The following is a 26,149-nucleotide window of genomic DNA, read 5'->3' on the forward strand; positions in this document are numbered from 1 at the left end:
TTAACTAGTTTTAATACGTTTTCCTGCTTTAAATATTTTAAAATTTGAATAATATTAGCATTAATAAAATAAAATAAAATAAAATAAACATCATCAACGAAGCTAAATAAATATTTACCACTATCGTCTTGGATTTCATCTTCAGTGTTTCGCTTTTTTAATGAGGTTGAAGAATTTTGAATTGTTATATTTTGTGGTAAGCTAAATTACAAATTAATATCAATTAATCAATACATAGTTTAGTAAATCATTCAAAGTATAATTGTGAATACCTTATATCAAGCTCATTTTCTTTCGAAATATAATTATAATCATAATCTAATGAAAATAATATGTATTTTAAAGATTACTGTATATAAAATACTTAATTACAAATTAATTTTTTTATAGTAATACCTTGGTTATTACCAAATGAAATTGTTGATGATGAATTTGTAGATAAACATTTAGAAATTAAAGCACTTAATGCTTGTATAAATGGCTTCTGGGTGATATTTTTTAGCAAATTGCGGACCAATCTTCTTTGATTCTATCAGTTTTTCTCTTTTTGCTTCAGCTTGAACAAATTCTTCTTTGTTTTTACCTTTATCAGACCAATTATAAATAGTTAAACAAATTTCTTTTATTGGTGGTCTTTTTTTTGGATCAGGATTCCAACAACTTTTCATTAAATTAGCATAACATTTTGGTGTATCTTCTGTAATTTTGGGTCGTTCTCCATCAAGGATTTTATAAATAAGATGAATATCATGTTCAACATTAGCAAAAGGTTTACATCCTGTTGTAAGTTCCCACATAATCATACCAAAACTATAAATATCAGCCTCTTTAGAAAATGCAGCCCCTTTAAATATTTCTGGTGCAATGTAAGGTATAACCCCATATATTTCATTATTTGGTGATTCACTATTTTCAGATTGTGCTAATCCCAGATCTCCAATTTTCCAATTATTTGCTGAGAATATATTTCCGCTATGGAAATCTCGATGTATAAATTTATTATCATGAATATATTTAAGTCTAAACAAAAAAAAAGTTAATTACTAAAATTTTAAGAATATAATGAGCACATTTAAAATATAAATACCCTTTTGAAATATCCTGTAAAATTTCTAGTTTGTTATTTTTCAAATAATTATACCAATTATTCAAACTATTAAACCACTTAAAATCTGTAAATTTCCGTTGTAATTTCTTATGTAAATCTCCTCCTGACGCATATTCCATGACTAAAATATAATCATCTGATTCAGGATCTTTTGCAAAACCATAAACTTCAATTAGAAGTGGTTCATTTTTACAAAGTTGATTTGATTTTAACTATTAAATTTAAAGATTTAATTAAGGCAGGATTAAAGACTAAATTAATTAGTAAAAATCACTCACAGAAATATTTAAAAATACTCACCTCGTTTAAGAAATATTGATTATTATTTTTAGAATTTTCAAATCTTTTTAAAATGACATCTATATATGAATTAGTACGATCTGATCTGTCCCAATCTGCTTTATATATAATACCATATCCCCCTTTTGTCATTTCTCTTATATTATTAAATTGAGAATAAGGTATCCACTTAACTGATTTTACACTACGTTCTTTATTAAAAATATTTAAAATAGAATATAATAGAGTTTCTGGTACAAAATATTTATCAATTGAGTTTGCAATATGATCAAAATCTAAGTAGTTGTTAATATCATTAAGAAGAGAAAAAACGAGATCTCTATCTACATTACTGTATATAATGAGTGATATTCTTTTACATTTTCTTCATTGAGTTGGCGTGTAAGTCCAAAAACAATGTTTGTTGTTAAACAATATCTGCATCCAATATAAGATATAAAACAAGTCTTACAATATTTTTGACTATCTGATGTAATCATTAATCTTGTCGAACAATTTATACAAGAATAACTATTGCACCACCATGGTAAGTAAAGAATTGAAATTTGTTTTTTAACCAAGGTTGATTCTACACATTTAAAAAAAATTCGACAACAATCTGAGCATCGTCTTATAGTACGTTTATCTAGTGACTTTCCACATAATTTACTATTAAAATCATTGATATTACTAAGATAACCATTACTTAAATATCCTTCTATTTGTTTAAAACTTAAAATTTTCAAACAATTTCTACAGCATTCTAGAATACTTTGTGGTACTTTTGTCTTACTTATCTCATGTTTATTACATCCCAAGTCCATTATGGCCCCTGAATACGAAGATATCACATTAATATAACTGTTTCGTACACTTTGGGAATAATTTCTCTAAGTAACATAAGTGTAACCATGTACACTTTGGCCATTTTGATACTAGTAAACATAGTAGATATCACATCAATTATCACGACGAGGTTCCAATCATCACATTCAGGGGTCCTTTCATCACCTTTATGCATTTTACTCTTCGATAAAGTATTTCTAAATTTAAAATGAACTTTCTATAATAATTCAAAATTCCATATACTTTCTGTATCACTAACAGAATGTTCTATCTTTTCAAACTGTATCATTCAGATATAAATAAATATATACTAAATAAATGTCAATAAAATACGTTCAAATTTTCCAAATTAAATTTATTTCTTCTAATGGATATGATATAAATTGTATTTTTTGTTGAAAAAAATATATTAAATCGCTTTTTTGTCTGATCAAAAATATTGCAAAAAGGGTTTATCGCGTTGTATTAATAATATTACTGATAATAATATATATTACACAATGGACTAGGTGATGAAGCAGAAGCAGGAGTGCATAGTGCATGGTTGGCTATGTATGTGGTTCAGGGACGATGATTTTTTGTGATCACAGAATTTCACAGAAAATCACAAAATTTGGCTATAAAAATGTTGATAATTTTCAAGTTTTTGGCCTGATTTAGGATTTGAAATTATTATAATTCCGGCAGACACTAAATTTGGCCAGAATTTACGAATCGTAATGTTGGCCAACCTTGCATAATTCTGGCCAAATCACAAAATTTCACAAAATTTACTTTTACCACACACAAAATTTACTTTATACCGCCGCAAAAAATCATCGTCCCTGATGTGGTTAAACATCACATGTGACAAGTCACGTGACAATATATACGTGACACAATAGATCGGTCCAGGCTTTTCCTTATTTAATAATAAACAATATAGATCTGTATGATACGCGAGTGATATTTAACAAAACCCAAGATATAAGATATAAATTCATACACTGACTACATGTTACCCATGAATTACTTACTTAATTAGTTGAGATGCATAAGATCAACTAGCGGAAATATTTCTTGCTTAAGTATCAGGCGTAAAAATATTTCGTCATAGAAGGTAATAATGGAAACAAAAAATGTTACACGAATTAAGAATCATGGAAAAGCGAAGGAAATCAATACTAGAACAACGAAAATTTGAACAATAATGGATAAAAAGAATTTTCTATTTTATCCGAATATGAAATAAGGTCGAAAAATAATTTTGTACGATACGTGTAAAATTTTTTCACGCAAAAGATCGTCTTAATAAATACTGAATATTCAATACTGTAAAATCTTGTAAGTTAAAAAGGATAAATACCAATTCTTACTAAGCAACACATTTAAGGGGTAGAATATTCTGTATTCCCCTTTACCTTTGGTTACTGAAAGTAAGTTTAATATTTGTTATTATAAAAGTAAGTTAATTATGTACTAGTGCGGACACTCTAATTTACTTATAATAGATATTTAGAATAAGTACATAAATTTATTTCATTTAATTTATTTAAAGAATAAATGTATCTTGCCCCTGTATGCTTAAATCTCGCATTTTGTAACAAAAATTTGTAAAATAATATACAACTTTTTTAAAAAATCATACGGTATATGCATTTTTGCCTGCCCTGCAAGTTTACTTAAAGCACTAAAGATGGTTTTGAATGTCATTTTGACTTATTTGACAATTTTTTTTTGGTTTTTTTCCGTTAAATCACATGACGTATTTAATTCTGGCCAGAATTAAACGATCGGCATAAAAATCCTTTTTGGGATAAAGGCGATTAAGATTTAAGAAGCACGTGAAACAAATTTGTGAGCCGTAATGTGTGTCAAATTGTCAATTGTCAAGCCTCATTGTTACGTAACAAATCACAAAACAGAGAAAATTTTCTTTTACATAATATTTAAACTTCTAAAATTCATTAAGTAGATATTTTGATTTTTTCAACAAATTGCTCTTGAATTATACCTAATTTTATCTCTATCATAATTTTTTGTTATTTAATCTTATTGCTTCATTTTTTTTCGTTTTTTGTACTGTAAATTGGATAGTAGATATTGTATTAAGAAAATATTTGATACAATATATTTCTCTTTAATTGAATATAATATATAGTGTGCAAAAAAAAAATACAATTAATTATTAGATTTTAATAGTTTATTAATATTCTGTACCCCATGCCTTTTGTATCACTACACCACGAATATATATTTGGTAAAAATTGTGCAGCAAAGGCTAGGGTTTTCTATGGCCGTGTTTTTTCTTTCGCAATATACGAAGGATTATTTTTTTTATTTTGTAATTTATTTAGACTATTTTAGATAATATATTTATATAATCATGTTATCACATTTTATATTTCGTATATGTGTATAAATATTTGCATAACCTAATAAAGAATTCAGCTTAACAAGATTATAAATAAAAATAAAAATAAGGATTTTTGTATAGTGTAATCACTTTATTTTGGCTTATTTTGATATGCGGATAACATTAAAAGGTATAGACATTTTATTTTTTACTAAAATGAAATAATCAATTTTATTAGAGAAAATAAAGAACTCTAAAAGCTATTATTGAATAATTTTTATATAAAAATATTCTTGGTTAGAGGTTTCGGGTAAACTATATAAATTTGATATACCAAATTGTTAGTATAGTTAAATTTTATTTCTTATTAATTAAATGATGGTAATACTAATTGATTGTAAAATTCGTGAAATGATAAACTGCGTATTATGACGATTAGTTTATCAGTATCTATAATCGGTTATCGTAATTATTTTTTTCATATAAAAAAAGAAAAAAGTATGCAAAAGAGAGCCCAGTGCAGGAATTGAACCCGCGTTTCCACGATTCACCTTTGAAAACTTATATTTAATAAGTTGTGGCGTTCTAACCAACTAAACTAACCGGGCAATTATTTTGTTTAACACCCCATTTTATTATTGATATACAGAAAAATAAACATAATTTTAATCTTTATTATATATAAAAAAAGTGTATACAAAAAGAGAGCCCAGTGCAGGAATTGAACCCGCGTTTCCACGATTCACCTTTGAAAATTTATATTTAATAAGTTGTGGCGTTCTAACCAACTAAACTAACCGGGCGATTAGTTTGTTTAACACCTCATTTTATTATTGATATACAAAAAAATAAACACAAAATTGGTTATCATTTCATAATTTTAATCTTTTTATATATATAAAAAAAAAAGAGTATGCAAAAAGAGAGCCCAGTGCAGGAATTGAACCCGCGTTTCCACGATTCACCTTTGAAAATTTATATTTAATAAGTTGTGGCGTTCTAACCAACTGAACTAACCGGGCGATTAGTTTGTTTAACACCTCATTTTATTATTGATATACAGAAAAATAAACACAAAATTGGATACCATTTCATAATTTTAATCTTTTTTATATATAAAAAAAAGAGTATGCAAAAAGAGAGCCCAGTGCAGGAATTGAACCCGCGTTTTCACGATTCACCTTTGAAAATTTATATTTTAATAAGTTGTGGCGTTCTAACCAACTGAACTAACTGGGCAATTAATTTATTCAACACCTTATTTTATTAATTATATAGAGAAAAATAAACCGCATATGATGCAATGTTAATAACTTTACGCATCTGATGACCTGATATGAGCGAAACTACTGCAGGAACATACATGATAAAAAAGTTATTATTACTTCAGAATCCAGATAGATGCAATCTTAATTATATAATATGACTCGTGAATATGATTCTTCTATAAATGATCATTTGCACCGCTCCTTTCTTACTGATTTAGTATATACTGAGCAAGAAAATGTTACTATTACATAGAGTATATCGATTATTAGAACATGTGACAAATTATTACTCATGATATGTTCTGGGATTTCAAAAAAAAATTATTAGATCAATGATCTTCGTGCTTTACTGCATCTGCGGCCAAACTTTGCACAAACTGTTACATCATATAATTGGGTTGATGGCGTAATTTAAGAAACTCAAATTTTTTCTCAACCTATAATACTAGCCAGGCGTTGCCCCGGTTTACTATAATATTTTAGTGTTAATTTGTTAAAACAATATAGTTTGTTATAATATAAAAGATTAAATTCTCGATTTTTCACGTGATCAGCGTATTGTGTCACCTCTTCTGCGGGGGATCACCTTATCCACCACGTGATGGCACGTGATCGCGACACATGGACACATGGTTCATTGATTTATAAGGCGTAAATTTTGTGTGAAAGTTTGTGGAATATATGTATATATTTTTTGAACAATCAAATACGATGATAAATATTCTTATTTTTAGCTCTAATGTTTGCATATAAAGTGAATTTATACTATTTCTAGTGATTAATCGAACAACGAAAATTCTAATAAAGAATTCTATTTATTCTATTTATTCCTTTCATAAGAAAATATTGTCAAATCACCTAAATCCTATCGGAGTATAAGACCGTTTACGTATGCTTATAAGCTTATAAAAAATACTTCCTTTTTTTTCAATTGGAATATTTCTTTTCCAAATTTTAAAATTTCATTATGGCCAACATTCGTTATGAATTAATTTTTAGTACATTAAATAAATCAAAATCATTAATAGATTTAAATATTCACAATAATTTAGAAAAGAAATATGAATACATAAAACAAATTATCCTTAATGATGAAGAAATTCTTACGAAAGATGAAAAGTTAGAAGCAATAAAATTATTAAGTAATACATTTGACAAAGATAAAATTCTTTATAATGAAGGAACAAAAAGAATTTGTGAAAATTGTCAAAAAGAATGTTTGGCCATATCATATTGTGAATATTGTATTAGAAATTATTTAAAAGAAAATTTTTCAAATTGGACTTCCGAAAATGTAGGTATTGATAATTTGATACGAAAATGTCAAATGGAATCATATGTTCCTAATAGGATAATAGAATGGATTCCATATAATAGTTTACAAAATACTAAATATTTAACTGAAGGTGGTTACTCCAAAATTTATACGGCGGACTGGATTGATGGAGAATATTTTCAATGGAATAATCAAGAACGAAAATTAAAAAGATTTGGAAAGCAAGAAGTAATACTTAAAAGATTGGAAAATGGTGAAAGCACTAACAGAAATTGGTTTGATGAGGTAAGAATTTTAACTTGATCAAGGGTGTTTATAAGAGTATAGGAGGTTTTACAGTACTCGTTCATAGTACCCCAAGAAAAATTTAACTACGCATAAATATTTTTCGTGTAACATCATCAGATTCGCACGCCGCTTTTTTTAAAAAAGAGTAAACTTTTTTTTTAAGCGACCTTAAAGTACTACTAGGAAAAGGATTCATTTAGGAAAATGATTTTTTTTAATAAAGAATGTTGTGAAACATTTTTTTATTTGTAATTTCCCTTTCCCAAACTTAAATAAAATGGTTAATCACAATCCGCTTAATTAACAAAGAATTTTAACCTCTTAAATTTTTATAACTTTGTACTAGAGTTTGGAACCGGTTCTATTTTCGAAAACCGAATTTAAAACGGGTGCAACCGGTTTAATCTGTTTCAAACCGGTTTCGCGATTGAAACCGAATAACCGATTAATTCTGGCCAGAATTAAATGTGACAAATGACAAAAGTTCGGAGTCGGAAAATGTTTAAGATAATTATAATCTTATATTAATTTTATATTTGTAGGTTAAATCTCATCTAACTTTAAGCAACAAATGGTCCGGCGTAGTAAAATGTTACGGTTTAACAAAAGATCCATCCGATGGAAATTATATGCTCGTAATACAACAAATGAATATGGATTTAAGAGAATATTTACAACAAAATCGTAACCTTACATGGAAAGAAAAAATTGATATTATTTTTTATATAATTAATGCACTTTCTCAAATTCATAATGAGAATGCAATTCATAGAGATTTACATTCTGGAAATATATTATTTTCCCAACTTAATCAAGAATTTTATATCAGTGATCTTGGATTTTGTGGACCAGCCGACAAAAAATTAGATAATATATACGGGAATCTATCTTATGTAGCTCCAGAAGTTATTTTTAAAAAAGAAACCAATTTCGCATCTGATATTTATAGTATTGCAATTTTAATGTGGGAAATTTCGTCCGGGCAATCACCTTTTATTAATTACGCTCGTGATTACTATTTAGCAACGGAAATAATGAATGGGATGAGACCGAAAATAATGTCAAGTACACCTCTAGAATATAAAAAATTAATGGAGCAATGTTGGCACGCTGATCCAACAAAAAGACCTGATATCAATAGTCTTCATAATAAAATTTTTGAAATAAGAAAATTATATTATCAAAATAATCAATACGAAAATAATAAGCAACATCAAACATGTAACGATAATATAGTTACAAGTAGTAATTATACAAGCGCTACTAGTATTTATTCATCAGATAACAATTCTAGTAAATTCGGAAATTTACTTGAAATAAGAACTGTTACCGAAGGTAAGATATCAGTCTGTATATTATTTTTAATTTATACTTTTTGATACTAAATTTTAATTAAACATTCTTTATATTATTTAGCTCATCGTAGTCAGGATAATTTTAGCATTCCGAACAGTAAGTAATTAATTTATAAATGAGTATATTAACTATAAATGAAACATAATTTATCTAATTCAAATAATTTTATCTTGTTTAGAAATTGAAGATATCGGGAATAATTCACTATCTAGTAAAAATAATTAAGGATGACATATATCATATAGTTCCAGCACCACTACAAGAAAGATTTCATAGAAAAAATCAAAAAAACATTGTATATGGCACGTTCATCATGTATTATAATTTTCAAATTTAAACCATTTTATTAGAAATTAAATGAATGGGGTTTGTTAACCTTTTCTTTATGTTTTGTCCTTTAGGAAGATGTGTTATTTGAAAAATGAAAGCTTATTTAGTTTAAAAATTTCGTGCTGTATAACATAAAAAATATATTTTGACAAATGTTCTTTGCGTTTTCTAACAATTTTCTAACAATTTTCACTTTCTTTAGTTTCTATTGAACAAAGTTGGAGAGTTTAGTTTCTACGATTTTTGTTTTCATTTTTTTTGCGTACATATCGCTTCTCAACTTTTTTTCCCATCTTTCAATAGGAGAAAATAGGAAAGCAAATAGAAGATAAAGCTGGAAAAAATAAGAAGCTTAATAAATAAATTATCTCGCGTCGGCACTACGAAGTTCTATACTGGCCTGCCGGCTATCTACTATTGGAATTTTGGAATTTTCAATTTTTTCGAGTGTTACTGATTTATTGCCATACAAAATGATCGTTCTGTATTTCTTATATATTTTATGTCTTATTATTTGTTTTGAGTCATCAGTTCTTGTCTTTAATCTTAATAATGAAAATAAAAATAAAATGTCTTATTATTTTTCTGTTGTTATAATTATTATAGAAATTATATTTTATTATTTCTTTATATTATATTACTATTAGTCTATTATTTAGCTATTTTATTGATTATCAAACATTTTATATAAATATCTTTTGTATTTATTCATGTAAGAGGTCAAGTTCTTGTATAATTAATTATAATATTGAATTTAATAAAGTAAAACCTTTAACATGAAAATTAAACTTCTTGTTGTTAAATATGAATAAAAGTGCTTTACTACTTCACTATAAAATATATGTTAAGCGCGTGAATTAAATGTTATGCATCGATAAAATTAGTAATAACTGTGTCACCAATGTGGCTTTGTAAGAGTTACATTAACTATTTTTCTTGAATATGCTTATTTATTTTTAGAAAAATGCAAGTTACAATTCAATATTTGTTCATTTTAATTAATGTAACATGTGGCGCGGTCAGGCTCAGCAGAAAGTTTGTCGAGTCACTGTATATGTTTTTTCATTTATAACCCGATTTGGAACATTAACAGAATAAATTGTTTAATGAAATATGTTTTGTCACCTGATTCAATTTATATAAGTGTGACTTATCTGACTAATGTGAGAAAAAAAGTAAACCGTATTTATACTTTTTTTTTAAATTTTTTTTTACAAATTAGATCTTCTATGAGGGAAACCAAAACTTTCTTATATATACATATATCTACATCTTGTGATTAATGCTGGATTATATATATACAGCTTGTCAGCTTGATTTGGAAATATGACGAGGTTATATTTGGAATGGACTTACACAAAATCTTTAAGAACTGAACACTTTGACAATTTGTTTACTTTCTAAGAAAATAAACATTTAAGTTCACGTTCAATCACAATTTTAATTTTAATAAAATTAAAAATTATATTTTTTTCAATTAAATCTTTCATGAATCTAAGCAATTTAGTTAATCTGATAATGAAAAAAAAAATAAATTTTGTATCCTTACTAGGGATGGCAACGGTCGGTCATGGTCGGTCATCGGTCGGTCATAACCGGTCAAGAACCTTTGACCGACCGACCGACCGTTTGACCGACCATTTGACCGACTGGTTAACCGATCCTGAAAACGTTTGCGAAACGTAATTTAATTGAAATACTTAATAAAAAACGTTTTCGCAACGTTTTCTATTAAAATAATTAAAAAAACGTTTGTGAAACATTTTTTTTATTAAATTACGTTTTGCAAACGTTTTCAGGATCGGTTAAACGGTCGGTCAAACGGTCGGTCAGAGGTCTTTGACCGACCGATATCGGTTACGGTCATGACCGGTCATAACCGGTTAATGACCGTGACCGTTGCCATCCCTAATCCTTACAAGAAAGAAATTCTTGACTTAGATAATTTTAAAATTATAATCATATTACTGCCTATTTCAGTTAGTTACAAATTATAGAATTAATCAATAAAATTTTTTTCCCCAGAAATCTTGTGCCATATTGCTCGTCCTTATTTATAAATGGTCTTTTATTTTTATAAATATAATTTGTACCACATTAATATCAACAATTTTGGTAGTTACCTCAGTCATAAGAAAAATACAAATCTAAGGAACTATCATGTCAAAGTAATTACCGCAGCTGATCGATCAAGGAAAAGGAATTTTTTTTTTTACTATTTTGTATGTATAATTAGAAAAAAAAATGATTTTTTTTACGTAAAATTTGATGATAATAAGCGAATTTCTAATCAAGCTGCAACAAATACAATTTCAAAATGAAACTATAAGGAAATAATTTTAAACTTTTTAATTTTTTTTTTTATTAAAAAAATAAAGTATTGTAACAATTAATTTTTATAAAGATGTAAGCTAAAAGTTGTATAATAAATTCATAGAGAATATAGTATTTGTGTATTATAATATGTTCTTATTATTGGGAATTTTTTTTAAGGTAATTACAAATTTATCTATCCTATGTACTGATATTTATGCACTGTCACGTTTAGCTATTTATTGTGTAACATTGGTAGTTAAAACATGTGATCCCTTTGATGCTGCGGTCGATCTAAAGAAGCAAGGCCCTTAAAATATTTTTGAGAGAATTTAATAAAAACATAAAATATTTTTAATCATTTTCCTTCAGTAAGTTTTATAATTACATACAATTACAACATTTCTGTAGTATACACTTTCAAAGGTTCATAAATTAAAAATATTAAAAATATTAGAAATTAATTCTTCCATATTTTCAAATAATAAAAGATTTTGAAATGGTTGCTTATCATTATTTGAGATAAATTAAAAATTAATATAAATATAAAAAGATTTTAATGTGATTTGAATTCAATAATAAAACTCTTAATCTTATTCGTAAAATTATCAGTATTTCCATTGGTCAGAAAATCATTATTATTAATTATCTATTTTTTTTTATTTTTATTTTTGTATTTTAATTTAGTAATTTTAAATTTTAAAATTTTAAAAAAAGAATATATATGTGATAATTTTTGATTATTAAGCAAAAGAATACTTATTAAAATAACAATACCATAAAATTCTATAAAAATTATGATACTGCAAACCTAAATATTCTTACTATATTATAATATTGGGAAATATTAAGAAAGTAAAAAAAGTAAAATATATATAGATTAACTAAATATACCTAATAAAAATAATCTGAAACATAATCTTGGGACAACTCCTGGTAAATAGTTAACATCATTGTAAGAAGTTTGACGATAAAAAATGTGCTAGAGACGGCACAACAGAAGCTTATAATGAAAATTTGATTAGAGTCTATAATGTAATGGTAGGACGGTCATGTTGAAACATCTTGAAGAATAATTTTCTTCTTGTTTATAGATTTTATCAGAAGGCAAATTAGGAATTAGGTTTGAATCCATATCTAATGATATCTTTTAGTTTCTAGTTATAAAGTATTGATATTTATTAAAACTCCCTATTTTTATTAATACTGCTATTAGGAGTATTAACAAATTATTGCATAAGCTACAAAGATGTTTTTTAAAGTTTAAACTTTCTATTAAAAACAAATTATACTAACAGAAATTGCATGTGAAATCTTACAAGTTATGACCATGATAAAGAGAAATAAAACTCATAATAATTAGTTATGACGTAAAAGGTTTTTGATTTGAGATGATTTAACAAATTTATAAGCCCGATAGGATACAAACCTAATCAGATTGTATGTTCATGTTCTTTTTTTTTTAGAATACATTTTTTATAATTTATTAATAATGCCTACCATTTTATCTCTCCTCCTGAAGAATTTACTAGATTGCTGGTGTTACTTTAAGATGATTACTATAAACAAAATTTTATTGGAAAGAAGGTATTCTGTTTATGGTCATGAGTAGATATTCTCTTTAAAAATGCAACATAGCTTATATAGTTATATCCATCATTAGGTATAAAGGAAAGAATTATTAATCCTTAAAAAAGAAAAGTTTAGTCAAAGATAATGACATATATTTTACTAAAATAGAAATTATTGAGTAACAACTTTTCATATTGAGTTCAAAATTACATATACTTCATCACATTGCATCAAAATTACGCCTATGATGAAGATTACAATATAAAAGCTTAAATTAACTTATTTTGATTTTTCATTTTACATGTCTTACATTTCATTAAAAACAAATAAAATGCCTCATCAACTTACTTATGATTGTCTCGTTGATATATTTGAATATTTATATGATGATGAAAATACCTTATATTGGGTCAAAATTAGTAAAATATAATATAAAAAAAAGCAGTTTTGGTGTTTCGTTTACTATGTAATACATTTGTTTAAAAAATATCATCAAAAGAAGTATAATTTATTGATGTCAATCATTATAAAAAATGACAGTTTGCTAGTAATTTTTTAGATCCATTGCTATAACTATATCTTTTAAGAATAATAATGAGTTAATAGTTTCTTGATCATTAAAGGATGTTAGTTTCAGTTTCTCATGATGTATTTTCTAGTGTAACATATATATTGAGGAATTAATAATTGTTGTAAAATATTTTCATATTAAAACATAAATTCATATAAAATATGGATCATTTTAATTCTGACCAAATTTACAGTTTTATCAGAATTAATGAAGTCATGAATAATAGTTAATCGGCCATAATTATTATTCATTTTAATATAATATTTCGCAAATTTCAATAAAATAGGCTTAAATGTACTAGTTTCTTTAAGGGTTGTTTTTTTCTTTTGTTTAATAATAAAAAATTATTACAAGTATATTCTCTTTTATACAAAAAAAACAGCTATTTTAGGAGTGGTGTCTTAGTATTTAGTATTTATAGACATAAATAGATTTCTGAAGTGCAGAAGAGAACATAAAACTAATTCATCCCTATAAAAAAAAAAATTCTTTAAAATGTACTTAAAATATACTTATGTATTTTTTTAAAATATACTTAAAATATACTTATATATTTTAAAATATACCTAAAATATACTTAACATTTTAAAATATACTTAAAATATACTTAAAATTGCAATTTTAAGTATATTTAAAGTATAAAATTTTGCACTTAAATTATACTTAAATTATATTTAAATTGCAATTAAGTATATTTTAAATGTAATTTAAGTATAAAATTTTATACTTTAAATATACTTAAAATTGCAATTTTAAGTATATTATAAGTACATTTAAAAATTTTAAGTACATTTTAGATATATTTTAAAATATATAAGTACATTTTAAGTATATTTTAAAGAAATTTTTTTTCATAGGGGCATATTTGATAAAAATTGTCTATCTGCTAGTTTCGAATTTACTTACTTCAAACTCACTTCTCTCTCTCTCTCTCTCATAAAGTAAGTATAAAAAGAAATCGACTAAACACATTTTGGTTTCCTAAGGAGTTGTATATCAACAACAATTTCTTATTTGGTGCCATATGAAATGCAAGAAAATTATTAATCAAATCTTTCAGGTAATATTATACTTTTAAAAGAAAATCTTCCGAAGTTTATATGATAAAATCTAATTATGGGATAAATCTACGAAGGGTTCTTTCCATAACTATTATTTTTCTCTTATTCTTCTTTTTAATTAATCTTGTTGAATAAAAGGAAACACCATTTAATCAAATTGTCCCATATATCAATTTCGTCCAATGATAAATCATCTCGTTTTAAAAGTAATTCTAATAAAGGTACCTCTAAATTAATAAATTTATCAGATTTAAATAATATGGTCCAGACAATAATCCATAAATCTTTAAAAATCTCATGTTTATAGATTGTTTCAAAAATTTCTACAGCATATTGTTGTAAAAGTTTATGTATATATCGTAAAATATTTGATAATGCTTACCACCCGTAGGCCGTAGATAATGACGCCATAACCTTCGCCAGTTTCAAGTAAATTTTCTAAATCGTTAATAACTTCTTGAGAATATCCGAAAGACATTTTCCTTGCAATAATACAATAATAAGAGTAAATTATAAAATAATAAACAAAAATAACCGGGAATAACAGGTATAAATACAAATCGGTACACTCTTATATAAAAAAAATATTTGGCGAATCAGCCGAATCACGTGCATATTCAAGAGTTCAAAAAAGTATATCACGTGATTATCAATTTTTCAAAAATCCAAAAGTAGGGCAAATTTATCCTAACCACAATAAATAATTGTAATTCACACGATCCATACCAAAATCAATTATCTAAAAGCTAACTTACCCGTAAAATGTCCTACATTCCTTACAAATTTAGTCCTGACCTAAGCCTGATTTAAGAATTTTTAGGTTGAGTGAATAATACATGAAAAAGAAATTAAAAAATATATATATTGACATTAATTATTGCCATAAAGAGCATAATTAAGTTTCATTATTATATTGTAGGTATATAAATTGTTCACTTTGAAAAGTATTTGCGATTATAATACAAATAATATGACTATACAATCATTAGATAAAATGGAAAGATCAAATACAATGTCATTGCTTTCCATACCAGAAAAGCCACAACTCATCATTTATCTGAATTAGCCATTATATTATTGTCGGTACTATCCCTTAAATAAATGACTGGTTTTCACTATATATTTCCCACATCAATAACATTGAAAATTTCTTACTAATTTGTTTAATGATATATTTGAATATTTAACATATTTGTTGCGAAATTGCAGTTAGGATTTTATGGAGAAATACTTGGAGCTTTTTTTATAAACCACGTAAATGTTCACTACTTTAATTGCTTGTCTTGGAATCAGAAGAAATTTTGCAATAAAAATGAGATATTATTCCAGTTTCAACTAAGAGACCTCCATTTTTAATTATGCATCATTTATCAAATTTAACTCGTTTTATGAAATTAGAGAAATAATTGCTCATATTCCTAGGTATTGGTATTAAAAATTAATTAATATTTAAAATTCTCTCGCGATGTTATTCATTTATTATCAAAAGAAATATTTTTTGAAACTAAGAGTTTTGGTTATCTTTTTTATTTTCATAAAATCCCCATTATATTTATATTATAAAAAAATTACAAACTTAAAATATTTAACATATGATTAATAAATAAATCTCACTTAAAATATTTTAATAAATTAATCTCACTTAATAAATTATATGCCTTTTATGATGTACAGTATATTATTACTTGAAGCTATAAATATTTGTTTATTTTTCAATAACTGTTCTTGTCGTAATAAAATAAAATTATTTTTCAATAACTTGGAATACTTCATAATCTTCTACATTAAAATCATTATAAGAATAAATATCTGTATTAGGATTTGCTGGTATATCAATTTTAGGATAAGAAAATACATTATAACTTTTCCAAACAGTGTCCTTATATTGAAATAAATCATGTCCATTACCAAAGGTTGGTCCATAATGTCTATTACAATAAACGGAATACCTAAAATATCCATCATTAATATGTCCCACTTTTGCTGTTTGAAGATTTGTTCTATTTGTAAATGAAAATATAAAACTACTTTTTGTAAATTTATACGTATTACTTGTATCCCAATAAAGTGGATTATATCCTCCTACTATTTGTTCAGAATCTGTAATTTTCGCTACAACTAAAGTAGCTCCTTTATTATCACATTTATTATGAAATTCTTCGGCAGTATTACCATCTCTACTAGCACGATAAATTAATTTAAAATAATAAGGATTATTTCTTAAATTATAATAAGAATCAGATTTTTTCTCAATCCATCTAGAAAAAATAACAAAATGTTGAGGTTTAATTATAATTGTATCGTATTTTGGTTTTCTAGGGTTTGGTATATTATCATTAAACTTATTTGTTGACATGTGAAATGAAAGTAAATTATTAATTAAATCTTCGGGTAATAATACTTTAAAAGGATATATTTCTAAACGAAAATCTTCCAAAGAAATATGATGAAATCTAATTAAAGGAACGAATCTTTGAAGAGTTCTTTCTAAAGTTGTGACTTCATCTTTATTCCATTTCTCAATTTCATGTTGAATAGAAGGATGTTGAGCTAAACACCATTTGACTAAGTTGTTCCATATTTCAATTTCATCCAATAATAAATCATCCTGTTTTAAAAGTAATTCCAATAATGGCGCTCTCAACTTAATCAACTTATCAGAATTGAATAATATATCTGGTTTTTCACAAATTGTTTCAATAAAAAAATTCCATAAACTTGTAAAGGTATTATGATGATAAACATGATAAATTGTTTCAAGAATTTCAATAGGATTTAATCGTAAATACTCATATTGATGATTAATCAAATATTCTCGAATACAAGTGATTAATGTTTGAATATTAAGTTCGTCTACTGCCATTAAAAGATCTAATAGTTCCGGTCCTTGTAATTTTGCCAAATCAATTTTTCCACAATAAATAAATCTAAAATTATAATTTTTTTTTAATAATAAAAAAAAAAACAGATGATAAAATATAATAATATTAAATTATTTATTCATTACCTTAAAATAATTTCAAATATTTGAGGAGAAATGTTGGGTTGCCTTAGAATAAACATTCCATCCTTTTTATTTGCCCATTCATTAGAGAATGCAGTACGAAAATATTGAGACCTAATACATAAAATAAGTGAGTGTGCACGAATTTCTTTTACATTTTCTTCTTCACCAGTGTAAATAATAACATCACATCCTTTATCATTTTCAAGTAATTTTTCATAATCATCAATAAGTTCTTGAGAATAATCAAAAGACATTTTACAAACAACAAAACAACAAAATAAAAAAATTTTTTTTTTTTGCAAAAATGAGTAACGTAAGTTAACCATGTGGTCACACTAATTGCTTTAAATGAATATGATCTGCATTTTATTGTAAATTTCCCTTTAGAAATATGTCAATCACATGATAAACTTTCAATTGTATTTCTATATGGGTCGTAAATTATGTAGCTATAATAGTTCAAAAAAAAAAAAACACTTGGCTAATAATCGTTAATCAGAAACTTAGTTGCGATAAATAAAGAGAAAATGAGTTTAAATTATCCAATCCGAATAAATGAGACAAAACCATGGAATTTCTCTGGATTTGTCCGGAAGTCAAAAGCGCTTCGTACATAAAGAGTGAGATAAAAAAATAAACAAATGTTTGCAAAAAAATCCACTTTCTTGGATTGATTTTTATAATATATGGTACTTTCAAAAATTTAAGTACGCTATTATCTTGTTAATTTAACGATATTTATTGTGGTTTTCTTTGAGTGAAGTCGATCATTGATCAGAAATTCGGGTTAAAAAATTGATCGTTATTAAAAGTATTTAAAGTTTAATTACAAAGAAATTAAAAAATTTTAAAATTCATTCAAAAATTTACTTCTGAATATTTTGCTATTCCTTATTATATAATGGATTATCCGTTCATCTAGGATCACGCCATGATTAATTTTAAATAATGTGAAATTATTTTAAGATTAAATTTTGTTTCCATGCAATATTTCAGCATTCTATTCTTTGAAAGTTCGTAGTGAATATTGTTTTGCTTTTTTAAGGTGAAAATGATTGTTTTAAAAAAGCCGAGATATTTGTCTTTGCACGTAAAATACACTGACAAGTAAAATCATATAAGAAATAAAATATTTATTATTATTAATAACATTATTTGCTATATAATTTGAACTAGAATAAATGAAAGTATTACGCCAATCGAGGTTAAAAGCAAATTATGGTACTATACTGTATATTACTGTGCATAACATAATTAATATATGTAACATATGTCATACAATAATATTCTTATAACTCTACTCAAATAAAAATTTTGTGTCACTTATATAATTAAAAAGTTTTCTAAACTTTTAAATTTACAAGAATTTGCTATATAAAAATTACCAAAAAAATCATGCATTATCAATAAAATTTTAAAGCAAGTGCAAAGCAGGGATTAACTTCAGGCGTGGCTTAAAAAAAATGAAAATTTTTTATCAATAAAATAAATCTTATATAATGGTTCCCCTGAAGCAGAGGGCAAGCTACAGATGTTGCTCAAACAAAAAGAAGTTTATGACTTTTTTAAATAACCAAAAAATTCTCAAATAAAAATAATTATTTTTTCATGAATTCATTCTGTATGTGGAATATTTACGATCAGTCTATTATTATTTTCCGGCTAGTTTTAATCAGACTATTAACGTCATGGATTTTATGTATAATATTTTATGCATTAAGTAGGTAATTATCTCTAATAATCAAGTCCAATCAGCGGTAAGCCTCAAACAAAAAAAAAAAACTGATTTAGCAAAGCCTAATTGCTGTGCATCTTAGTAAACATCTTTTAGCCCTGCCACACTTTGTCATAAGTAATTTTATACTTATTAACTCTTTTGAGTCTTTTCCCCTTTTATTTCTCTTCCACTTATTGCTTGATTAATATTTTACATATTACACTTTATCATCCTTGAATATTTTCCCTTTGCTATTATGTGCTCATTCCCCTTATTTTAAAAAACTAAATATAATTTTCTCTAGATGTTTTCATTAAAACAACAAAAGCCATACCTATTATTATCAAATATTTTGAGTACTCATGCCTTCTTATAATTTCACACAAATAAGTACATTAATGTAAACTTTTTATAGTATTGTATTCTTAAACCTTAATCAATAATTTTATTATTTACACATTAATTCTTTAAACAATAAAAAATATTCCCTTACATACAATAATATTTGAAGATTATATTTTACATCAATTTATTTGTTGAATTTTTAAAGCAAGAAAATAGCATTATACTCGGTTATGGGCCAGGAAATAATTTTCCCAATACAATAACCAAATTATTGGTTTGTAAATTATCACCCAAAAACTTTTGGAGACAGCTAGAAAATGTTTAACCAAACTATTACCAGTCATTTCATCTCTTTTACTGTTAACTTCAATATTTGTATTCACCTTTCCTTAGTCAACTATTCTATCGGGTTACTGATACGGTATGTTTTGATGCTGGTAATACTAGAACAACTTGTTCCTACCCCTCGTGTCTCTACTGCCGAAGATCTCTTTAGATTGACATCATCATTGGATTCAATCGCACTACTTCATCAACTTTCCACTGGAAATGCAAAAACATATTAAAACCAGTGAAAGGACCATTATGGGCATGGATGCAACCATTTACACAAAGAAAGCTTTGAAATGCACAGAATGCAAATTTCTAATACTGTAAAGGAATCATACTAAATACAAATTCGTATACTGGAACTTCAGAGATTGGATATAATTTCTACATTATTAAATATAGTATATGAATCCTCAAACATCAAATGCAGCATTATCAGTAGTACTGCAGTATCTGCTCATTATTATAAATAGTTACTGTTAGAAAGTAATGGCTAAACATTAATAAAACAGAATTTATATTCATTAAACAACCACCAATATAAAGACAAAATTTAATAATTATAATTTGCCAGGATTGGTAATAGTGGAATATTAATAACACTTTACCAATATCTTTAAATTACTAGAACATAGAACCACTTCTATTTGTTTTTTAATTAGAGACTTTAACATCAATTATAATTAAGTCATCTACCATCTACAATGGGAAAAATATTAATGAACTTCTTTGAGATACATATATTAGAATTATATTTTTAATATAAAATTTCATAAGAGTCTGAAAATATTTTCTCAATACATATCAAAGTCTTCTTACCCAATATTAAAAAGTTCACTTGAGGTTTATGAGTAGGCTTAATATAAATAAACATAATTTACCAATATCATATTTAGTTATTTTGCATTATGTTATTCATTGTAAGATATAGTATAAAAGTTGCAAATATTTAGCATTTTACAGTATTAATAGTATTAATCAATTCCATCCATATTTAAATAATTTAACAGAATTTATTAATATATTTGTATTATCATCAAGAAATTTTTATAATCCAGAATACTGACTATTCTTCCTTTACTAAAAATAGTCAATTTATTGAATTGGTATTATTAAAGAAATATCAGAACTCAAAAGACTCTTAATCAAGATTTATCAATCACTAGAATTATTTATCCTATTCCAAAAGTATCCATTTATATCATTAAGTTCTTTCATCATGTTGCAGAATATATTGTAAAATTAACTAATTTCTAATATTTGGCATGTAATAAAGGTTTACCTATAGAATATCAGGGCATTAAGCAATATATAAAGATTAAGAGGACAATTTTTTTCTCATATAATTCAAGTGGAACTTTACTATCCAAATTAGGAATGGGACCACAAGATTTTAAAATGAAAATTTATCAGTAATTATTCTATTTACAAAGTATTAAGTAATAATGATAAAATCATCAAAATACATATTGGAGATATAATAGAAATTAAAGTAGAAAATGAAGCAATAGTAAATGTAATTTTTTGCAAAACATATCCTTTCAAATTATGATTGATTTGAAAAGGTTAAAGGAAGAAATAGTTTTGATACTTTAATGACATGTAAAAGTACAAAGTATTTTTCTTGGATTGTTATTTGAAAAAAATTAACAGAATATCAACTGGAAAGAAATCTGCTGAAAACAAAACCTGTCATAATTTTTTCAATACTAAATAGAGATACTAGAAACATATATGGCTCAACAAATACTTATGTATATATATAGAAATAGAAAAATATTTTGATATTTCCCTATTTCTTAAATTTATTCAACTTTATCACCAATTACAAAGAATTACTAAGACAAGCATTAAATTATACTTATTACTGCATTCTACATTAATAAATATGTAATCCTCAATTTTATCACTATATTCTTCAAAAAACATAAAAATATCAAAGGAGATCATAACTGGCTGCTTCCATTCTATTCATATAAAGAAGAGTATAGGGTATGTAAATATTTTGGACACCCATTTAAGAAATGCCAAACATCATTTCTTCATTCTGAGAAAATTGTCATTTATATATTCCTGATAAAAATCTGTCATCATAAAAAGTTGAGCAAATGTGCTGATTTGTGTTAAAGAGGAATTAGAGGAATTGAAGTTTTCAGTTCCATAATTTGCATTTTGATATTGTATTAGTATCTAGAGTACAAGTTGTTTTCTTTTGGCTCTGGACCTGAACCTACAAACAGAAAAAAATCTTTTGATATATTCCATGATAACAATCAGATCTGGGAAAACAAGGATCTGATTGATTGTTACATTGGACTACAATCATCCTTCTGTTGGTGGCATAGGGTAAGTAATATGATAAAACTAGTTTTTGTCTTTTGAATCTCAGATCTCTTAGAAATTTGACTTTTTTCCAACGTCACATTATGGTTTTTTTGCATGAGATTGGTTAATTTTACACATTTTTGAAAATTAAACAAAATATATAAATATTATTAAATTTATATGAAAATTTATATAAAATATATAATGACATAAATATCAATATTACAGACTCTACAAAAAATACAACTCCTGATGTTTATCCTTTTTATTATTTGAATAACAAAAATAGTAAAAATAATAACAAAAATATTATATATTGATATACTACAATTAAAAAGTTAAAGTCTCAAGAATTTCAGACATTATAATGAACTGGAATCATTTTTCAAAAAATATTCAACCATTTTTTATTAACTATTTTAATGGATATTCTTAATATTGATTATACTAATTTAATATGTTAAAATTAAAGCTACAGCTATTCTGGAAATCCTTCTAATGAGTATAAAACTAAATATACTGAATATACTGAATATAAACATATATATATGCCATTATTAGATACACAACACTAAAAAATAATGTGTTTCAAAAATCATAAGATGTGTAATGATGATTGGAAAAACATTAGGACAAGTTATAGAAGACTGGAAAATAGAACTGATTTATCCAATTAATAAGACAATAAGATCAGATTGGAATCAGGATTTAAAATTGATGTGTCCAATTACTTTATTAGAGACTGTGAGAAAAATCTTTCTGAAAGTTTTAGTGAATAGATTAAGTGAAATCTTAACAGAAAATAAAATTTTAACAGTGAGTCAGGGACAAATTACACAGCATTAAAAAATGAAAGTACTTTTGAACCATTAAATATTATCCAAGAAGATGCAAATAAGACAGATGAAGAAGCATGGATTCTTTTGATGGACATCTCAAAAGCATATGACTCATGATGTTTGAAAAAAGTTTAAGAAGAATAAAGCTGCCAGAAAATTTTATTAATATAGTAATGGACATTAAATCATTTTAATAGAGTTTTAGCAAACAATAAGATGACAGAAGAATATTATGTGCAAGATGGTATAGATCAGGGAGGGGTATGGTCACCATTATTAAGGAGAATTTTTTATGATGCTTTATTAATGAGGTTAGAAGAAATAAAAGAAGAGGTACTAGGATATAAAGTGGAGATGAAAAGAATGAAGGATATAAATAAAAAGATAGCAGAAAATCAGTCAATTATTTTTAATGTGACAGCTTTTATAGTACCCTAGCCATGGCGAAAAAAAAGTAGCAGTCACGTGATATCAATCCACGATCACTGATATGATATTTCTAGCAAAATCTTTTTTTCGTTTAATTTTTTTTCTTTTTTGTTCTATCTTTTTGACAATGTAGAACTTTTTTGATATACAGTATATTTATTTAAATAGCAGCATATTTTACAGATATAATTCTTTCAGTTGTTTTTTATGTTATTTTATTATTAGGCTATATTCAAATAATAAACAATACTTTAAATTTATTCTATGATAACTTTATTTAACGCAACCAAAAAGCAAGTTTTACTCCATGTACTCTGTTGTGTATGAGCGCCTAGCTACTTTTCACACTCCTCTACAGCTTTGACGATTGGCTTCATAAGAGAATCAAGCTCTTTACAAAATGAGTATTATCTTTCTCTGTTTGATATATGTCAATTCCAAATTAAAGATTTTTTCATACCCTATAAAAATTTTTATCCGAATATTTCCATTATTTCTCCGTGTCTTCCGTAAAAATTCTGTGAAAATGATACATTCACGGATATCCGTGTTAGTGAGATGAAAATTTCCATGATTAATTCCATGAAAATGATACATTCACAGAAAAAACATGGAAAGATAAAACACAGATCAGATTTTTTACAAGGATAGTGAGCCAACTTCACCTCTATTTCATCTTTTGCACTATTTCTTTCTGCTAATTCTATACTCTGCAAATCACTAGAACTTGTGCGGGATTCTTTGATTATATAACCTTCAATAATAATTGAACGCATTAATCAAAAAATAAACGTCTGACATTTAATGGAGTCAGCCTGACTACGTGATACATCAAAAATCAATTTTCAGACATATAATGAGTCATGGATGTGACTGGCTCATGCCATTAGAGCTGCGACCTGCCCGACTCCAAAATGGGTATTATCCGTTTATATAGATATTATTCAAACTTTACTCCTTCCAAAAACAATCTACATGAGGAGGAGCGGCTGGAGCAGCTGAACCCATAATACAATCTCAATATATAATTCAAAATATTAACTGTATCCCCATTATTTATATTTAGTGATCTTTAATTAAATTATCATATTTTAAGTCTTACCTACGAATTTCCTAAAGGACATCCACCAACGCTTTTACCCTTATTCTTATTTGAATGACAGGCTCCATTACATCAACAATAATTGAGTCGTTAGACGCGTCAATTTCGTGTGGGTTCGTTTATGATAACTAAATAAAAGATGCATCAAATAACTTCTCATTTTAATTAGAAACCTGAATAAATTAAATTTTACCTAATACAATAAGAACTTTTAAATATATCCATATATTTAGAGAAAAATTAAAATTTTTTTAAAAAGACCGTTCTGGCATAATTTGAGATCTTATGGTCATCCTCGTGGCCAATTTTTTTCACAATAGCGACATTTAGCTGCAAAATGTCCAGCTGTTGCTAGTAAAGTGCTAAGGATGTCTTAATAAAATGCTCTCAAACAGGATCTTGTGGGTGTCAGCTTTACTTTTAAAGCCTTGAGCTTGTTGAACAGGTTGAAACTTTTTGCTGATAGTTTAAACGCTTCTAATGATTGAACACCAAGAATACAAATGAATAAATCAGAATTATATAAATAAATAACAATATATAGCGTATATTAACGGTCAAAGAAATTATATTTAACTTATAATAGATCAGAATATGTCTTTTTTTTTTTTTTACTAATTATGTTATTTTGTAATATTGTATTTTAAACTTATAATGGATCAGAATATGTGTCATATTTCTTGAAGATAGAAAGAAATTATTATTGTTATTGTCGTATATAATCCAAGTGAGGGAGTGCGTGCTCAGGGGTATTGCACTAATTACATGATCAGCGTCGTAAACTTGTGTCTCAAAACCTTCCAACTTTTCCAAAGATCATAGAATTATAAATAATCAAATAATATTTGATTGTCATCATCTTCAATACAACTTATTTAATGGCTTACTTAAAGCATATTGATATTAAGTATTAAAGCAGGATGAATTAAAAAAATAAAATATTTTTTATTATTCATAATTTTTACCATTATTTTATTTACCAAATCTCTTAATTATTTTTATTTATTTTTACTATATTTTAAAGTATTAAATTTTAATAAAACAAATATATTCTGAATATTTTTCATTTCAAATAATTTGCGTCTATGACGAACTATTTTTTAAAAACTATCCATGTATGTCCGATAAATATTCGGAGTGGGGTAATTTTCTGGACACTCGCACGCTATTATACAATATTTGATACAAATTAATACAAGATGCGGAAATTGAGAATTTTTAACCACATAAAAAACGTTCAATATCATGATGAATGTCCAATAAATGTCAAGTAAATGTTGGGGTCGATTTTCCGAACAAAAACGAACAATGTTTGGACAATATTTTTTATAGGGTATATATAATATACAGTATATCAGATTTACAGGTTGTAATATACTTAAGTTGATAATAATATATTTTTTTTTAAAAAAAAAATTTTTAACATCGACATTCAATGCTCTTTATTGAAGT

At 25.7% G+C, this 26,149-nt stretch overlaps 2 protein-coding genes across 2 annotated transcripts; one reads left to right on the plus strand and one right to left on the minus strand.

The window, feature by feature from the left end:
• Nucleotides 1-2,211, minus strand: OCT59_003705 (uncharacterized protein; the record flags this gene model as incomplete). The annotated part of the gene is made up of 7 exons (XM_066147822.1): nt 1-26; nt 119-201; nt 273-318; nt 515-660; nt 1,088-1,320; nt 1,409-1,683; nt 1,860-2,211. The coding sequence occupies 7 exons, from the start codon at nt 2,209-2,211 to the stop codon at nt 1-3; spliced, it is 1,161 nt and encodes a 386-aa protein (XP_065996487.1).
• Nucleotides 2,212-8,491: 6,280 nt separating this feature from the next.
• On the plus strand, nt 8,492-8,981 carry OCT59_003706 (uncharacterized protein; the record flags this gene model as incomplete). The annotated part of the gene is made up of 3 exons (XM_025323430.2): nt 8,492-8,735; nt 8,817-8,852; nt 8,935-8,981. 3 exons carry the CDS (start codon nt 8,492-8,494, stop codon nt 8,979-8,981), a joined length of 327 nt encoding a protein of 108 aa, XP_025183054.2.
• Between the last annotated feature and the right edge of the window lie 17,168 nt (nt 8,982-26,149).

This window comes from Rhizophagus irregularis, chromosome 12 (genome assembly GCF_026210795.1).
Source record: "Rhizophagus irregularis chromosome 12, complete sequence".
In the NCBI taxonomy this organism is placed as follows: Eukaryota; Fungi; Glomeromycota; class Glomeromycetes; order Glomerales; family Glomeraceae; genus Rhizophagus; species Rhizophagus irregularis.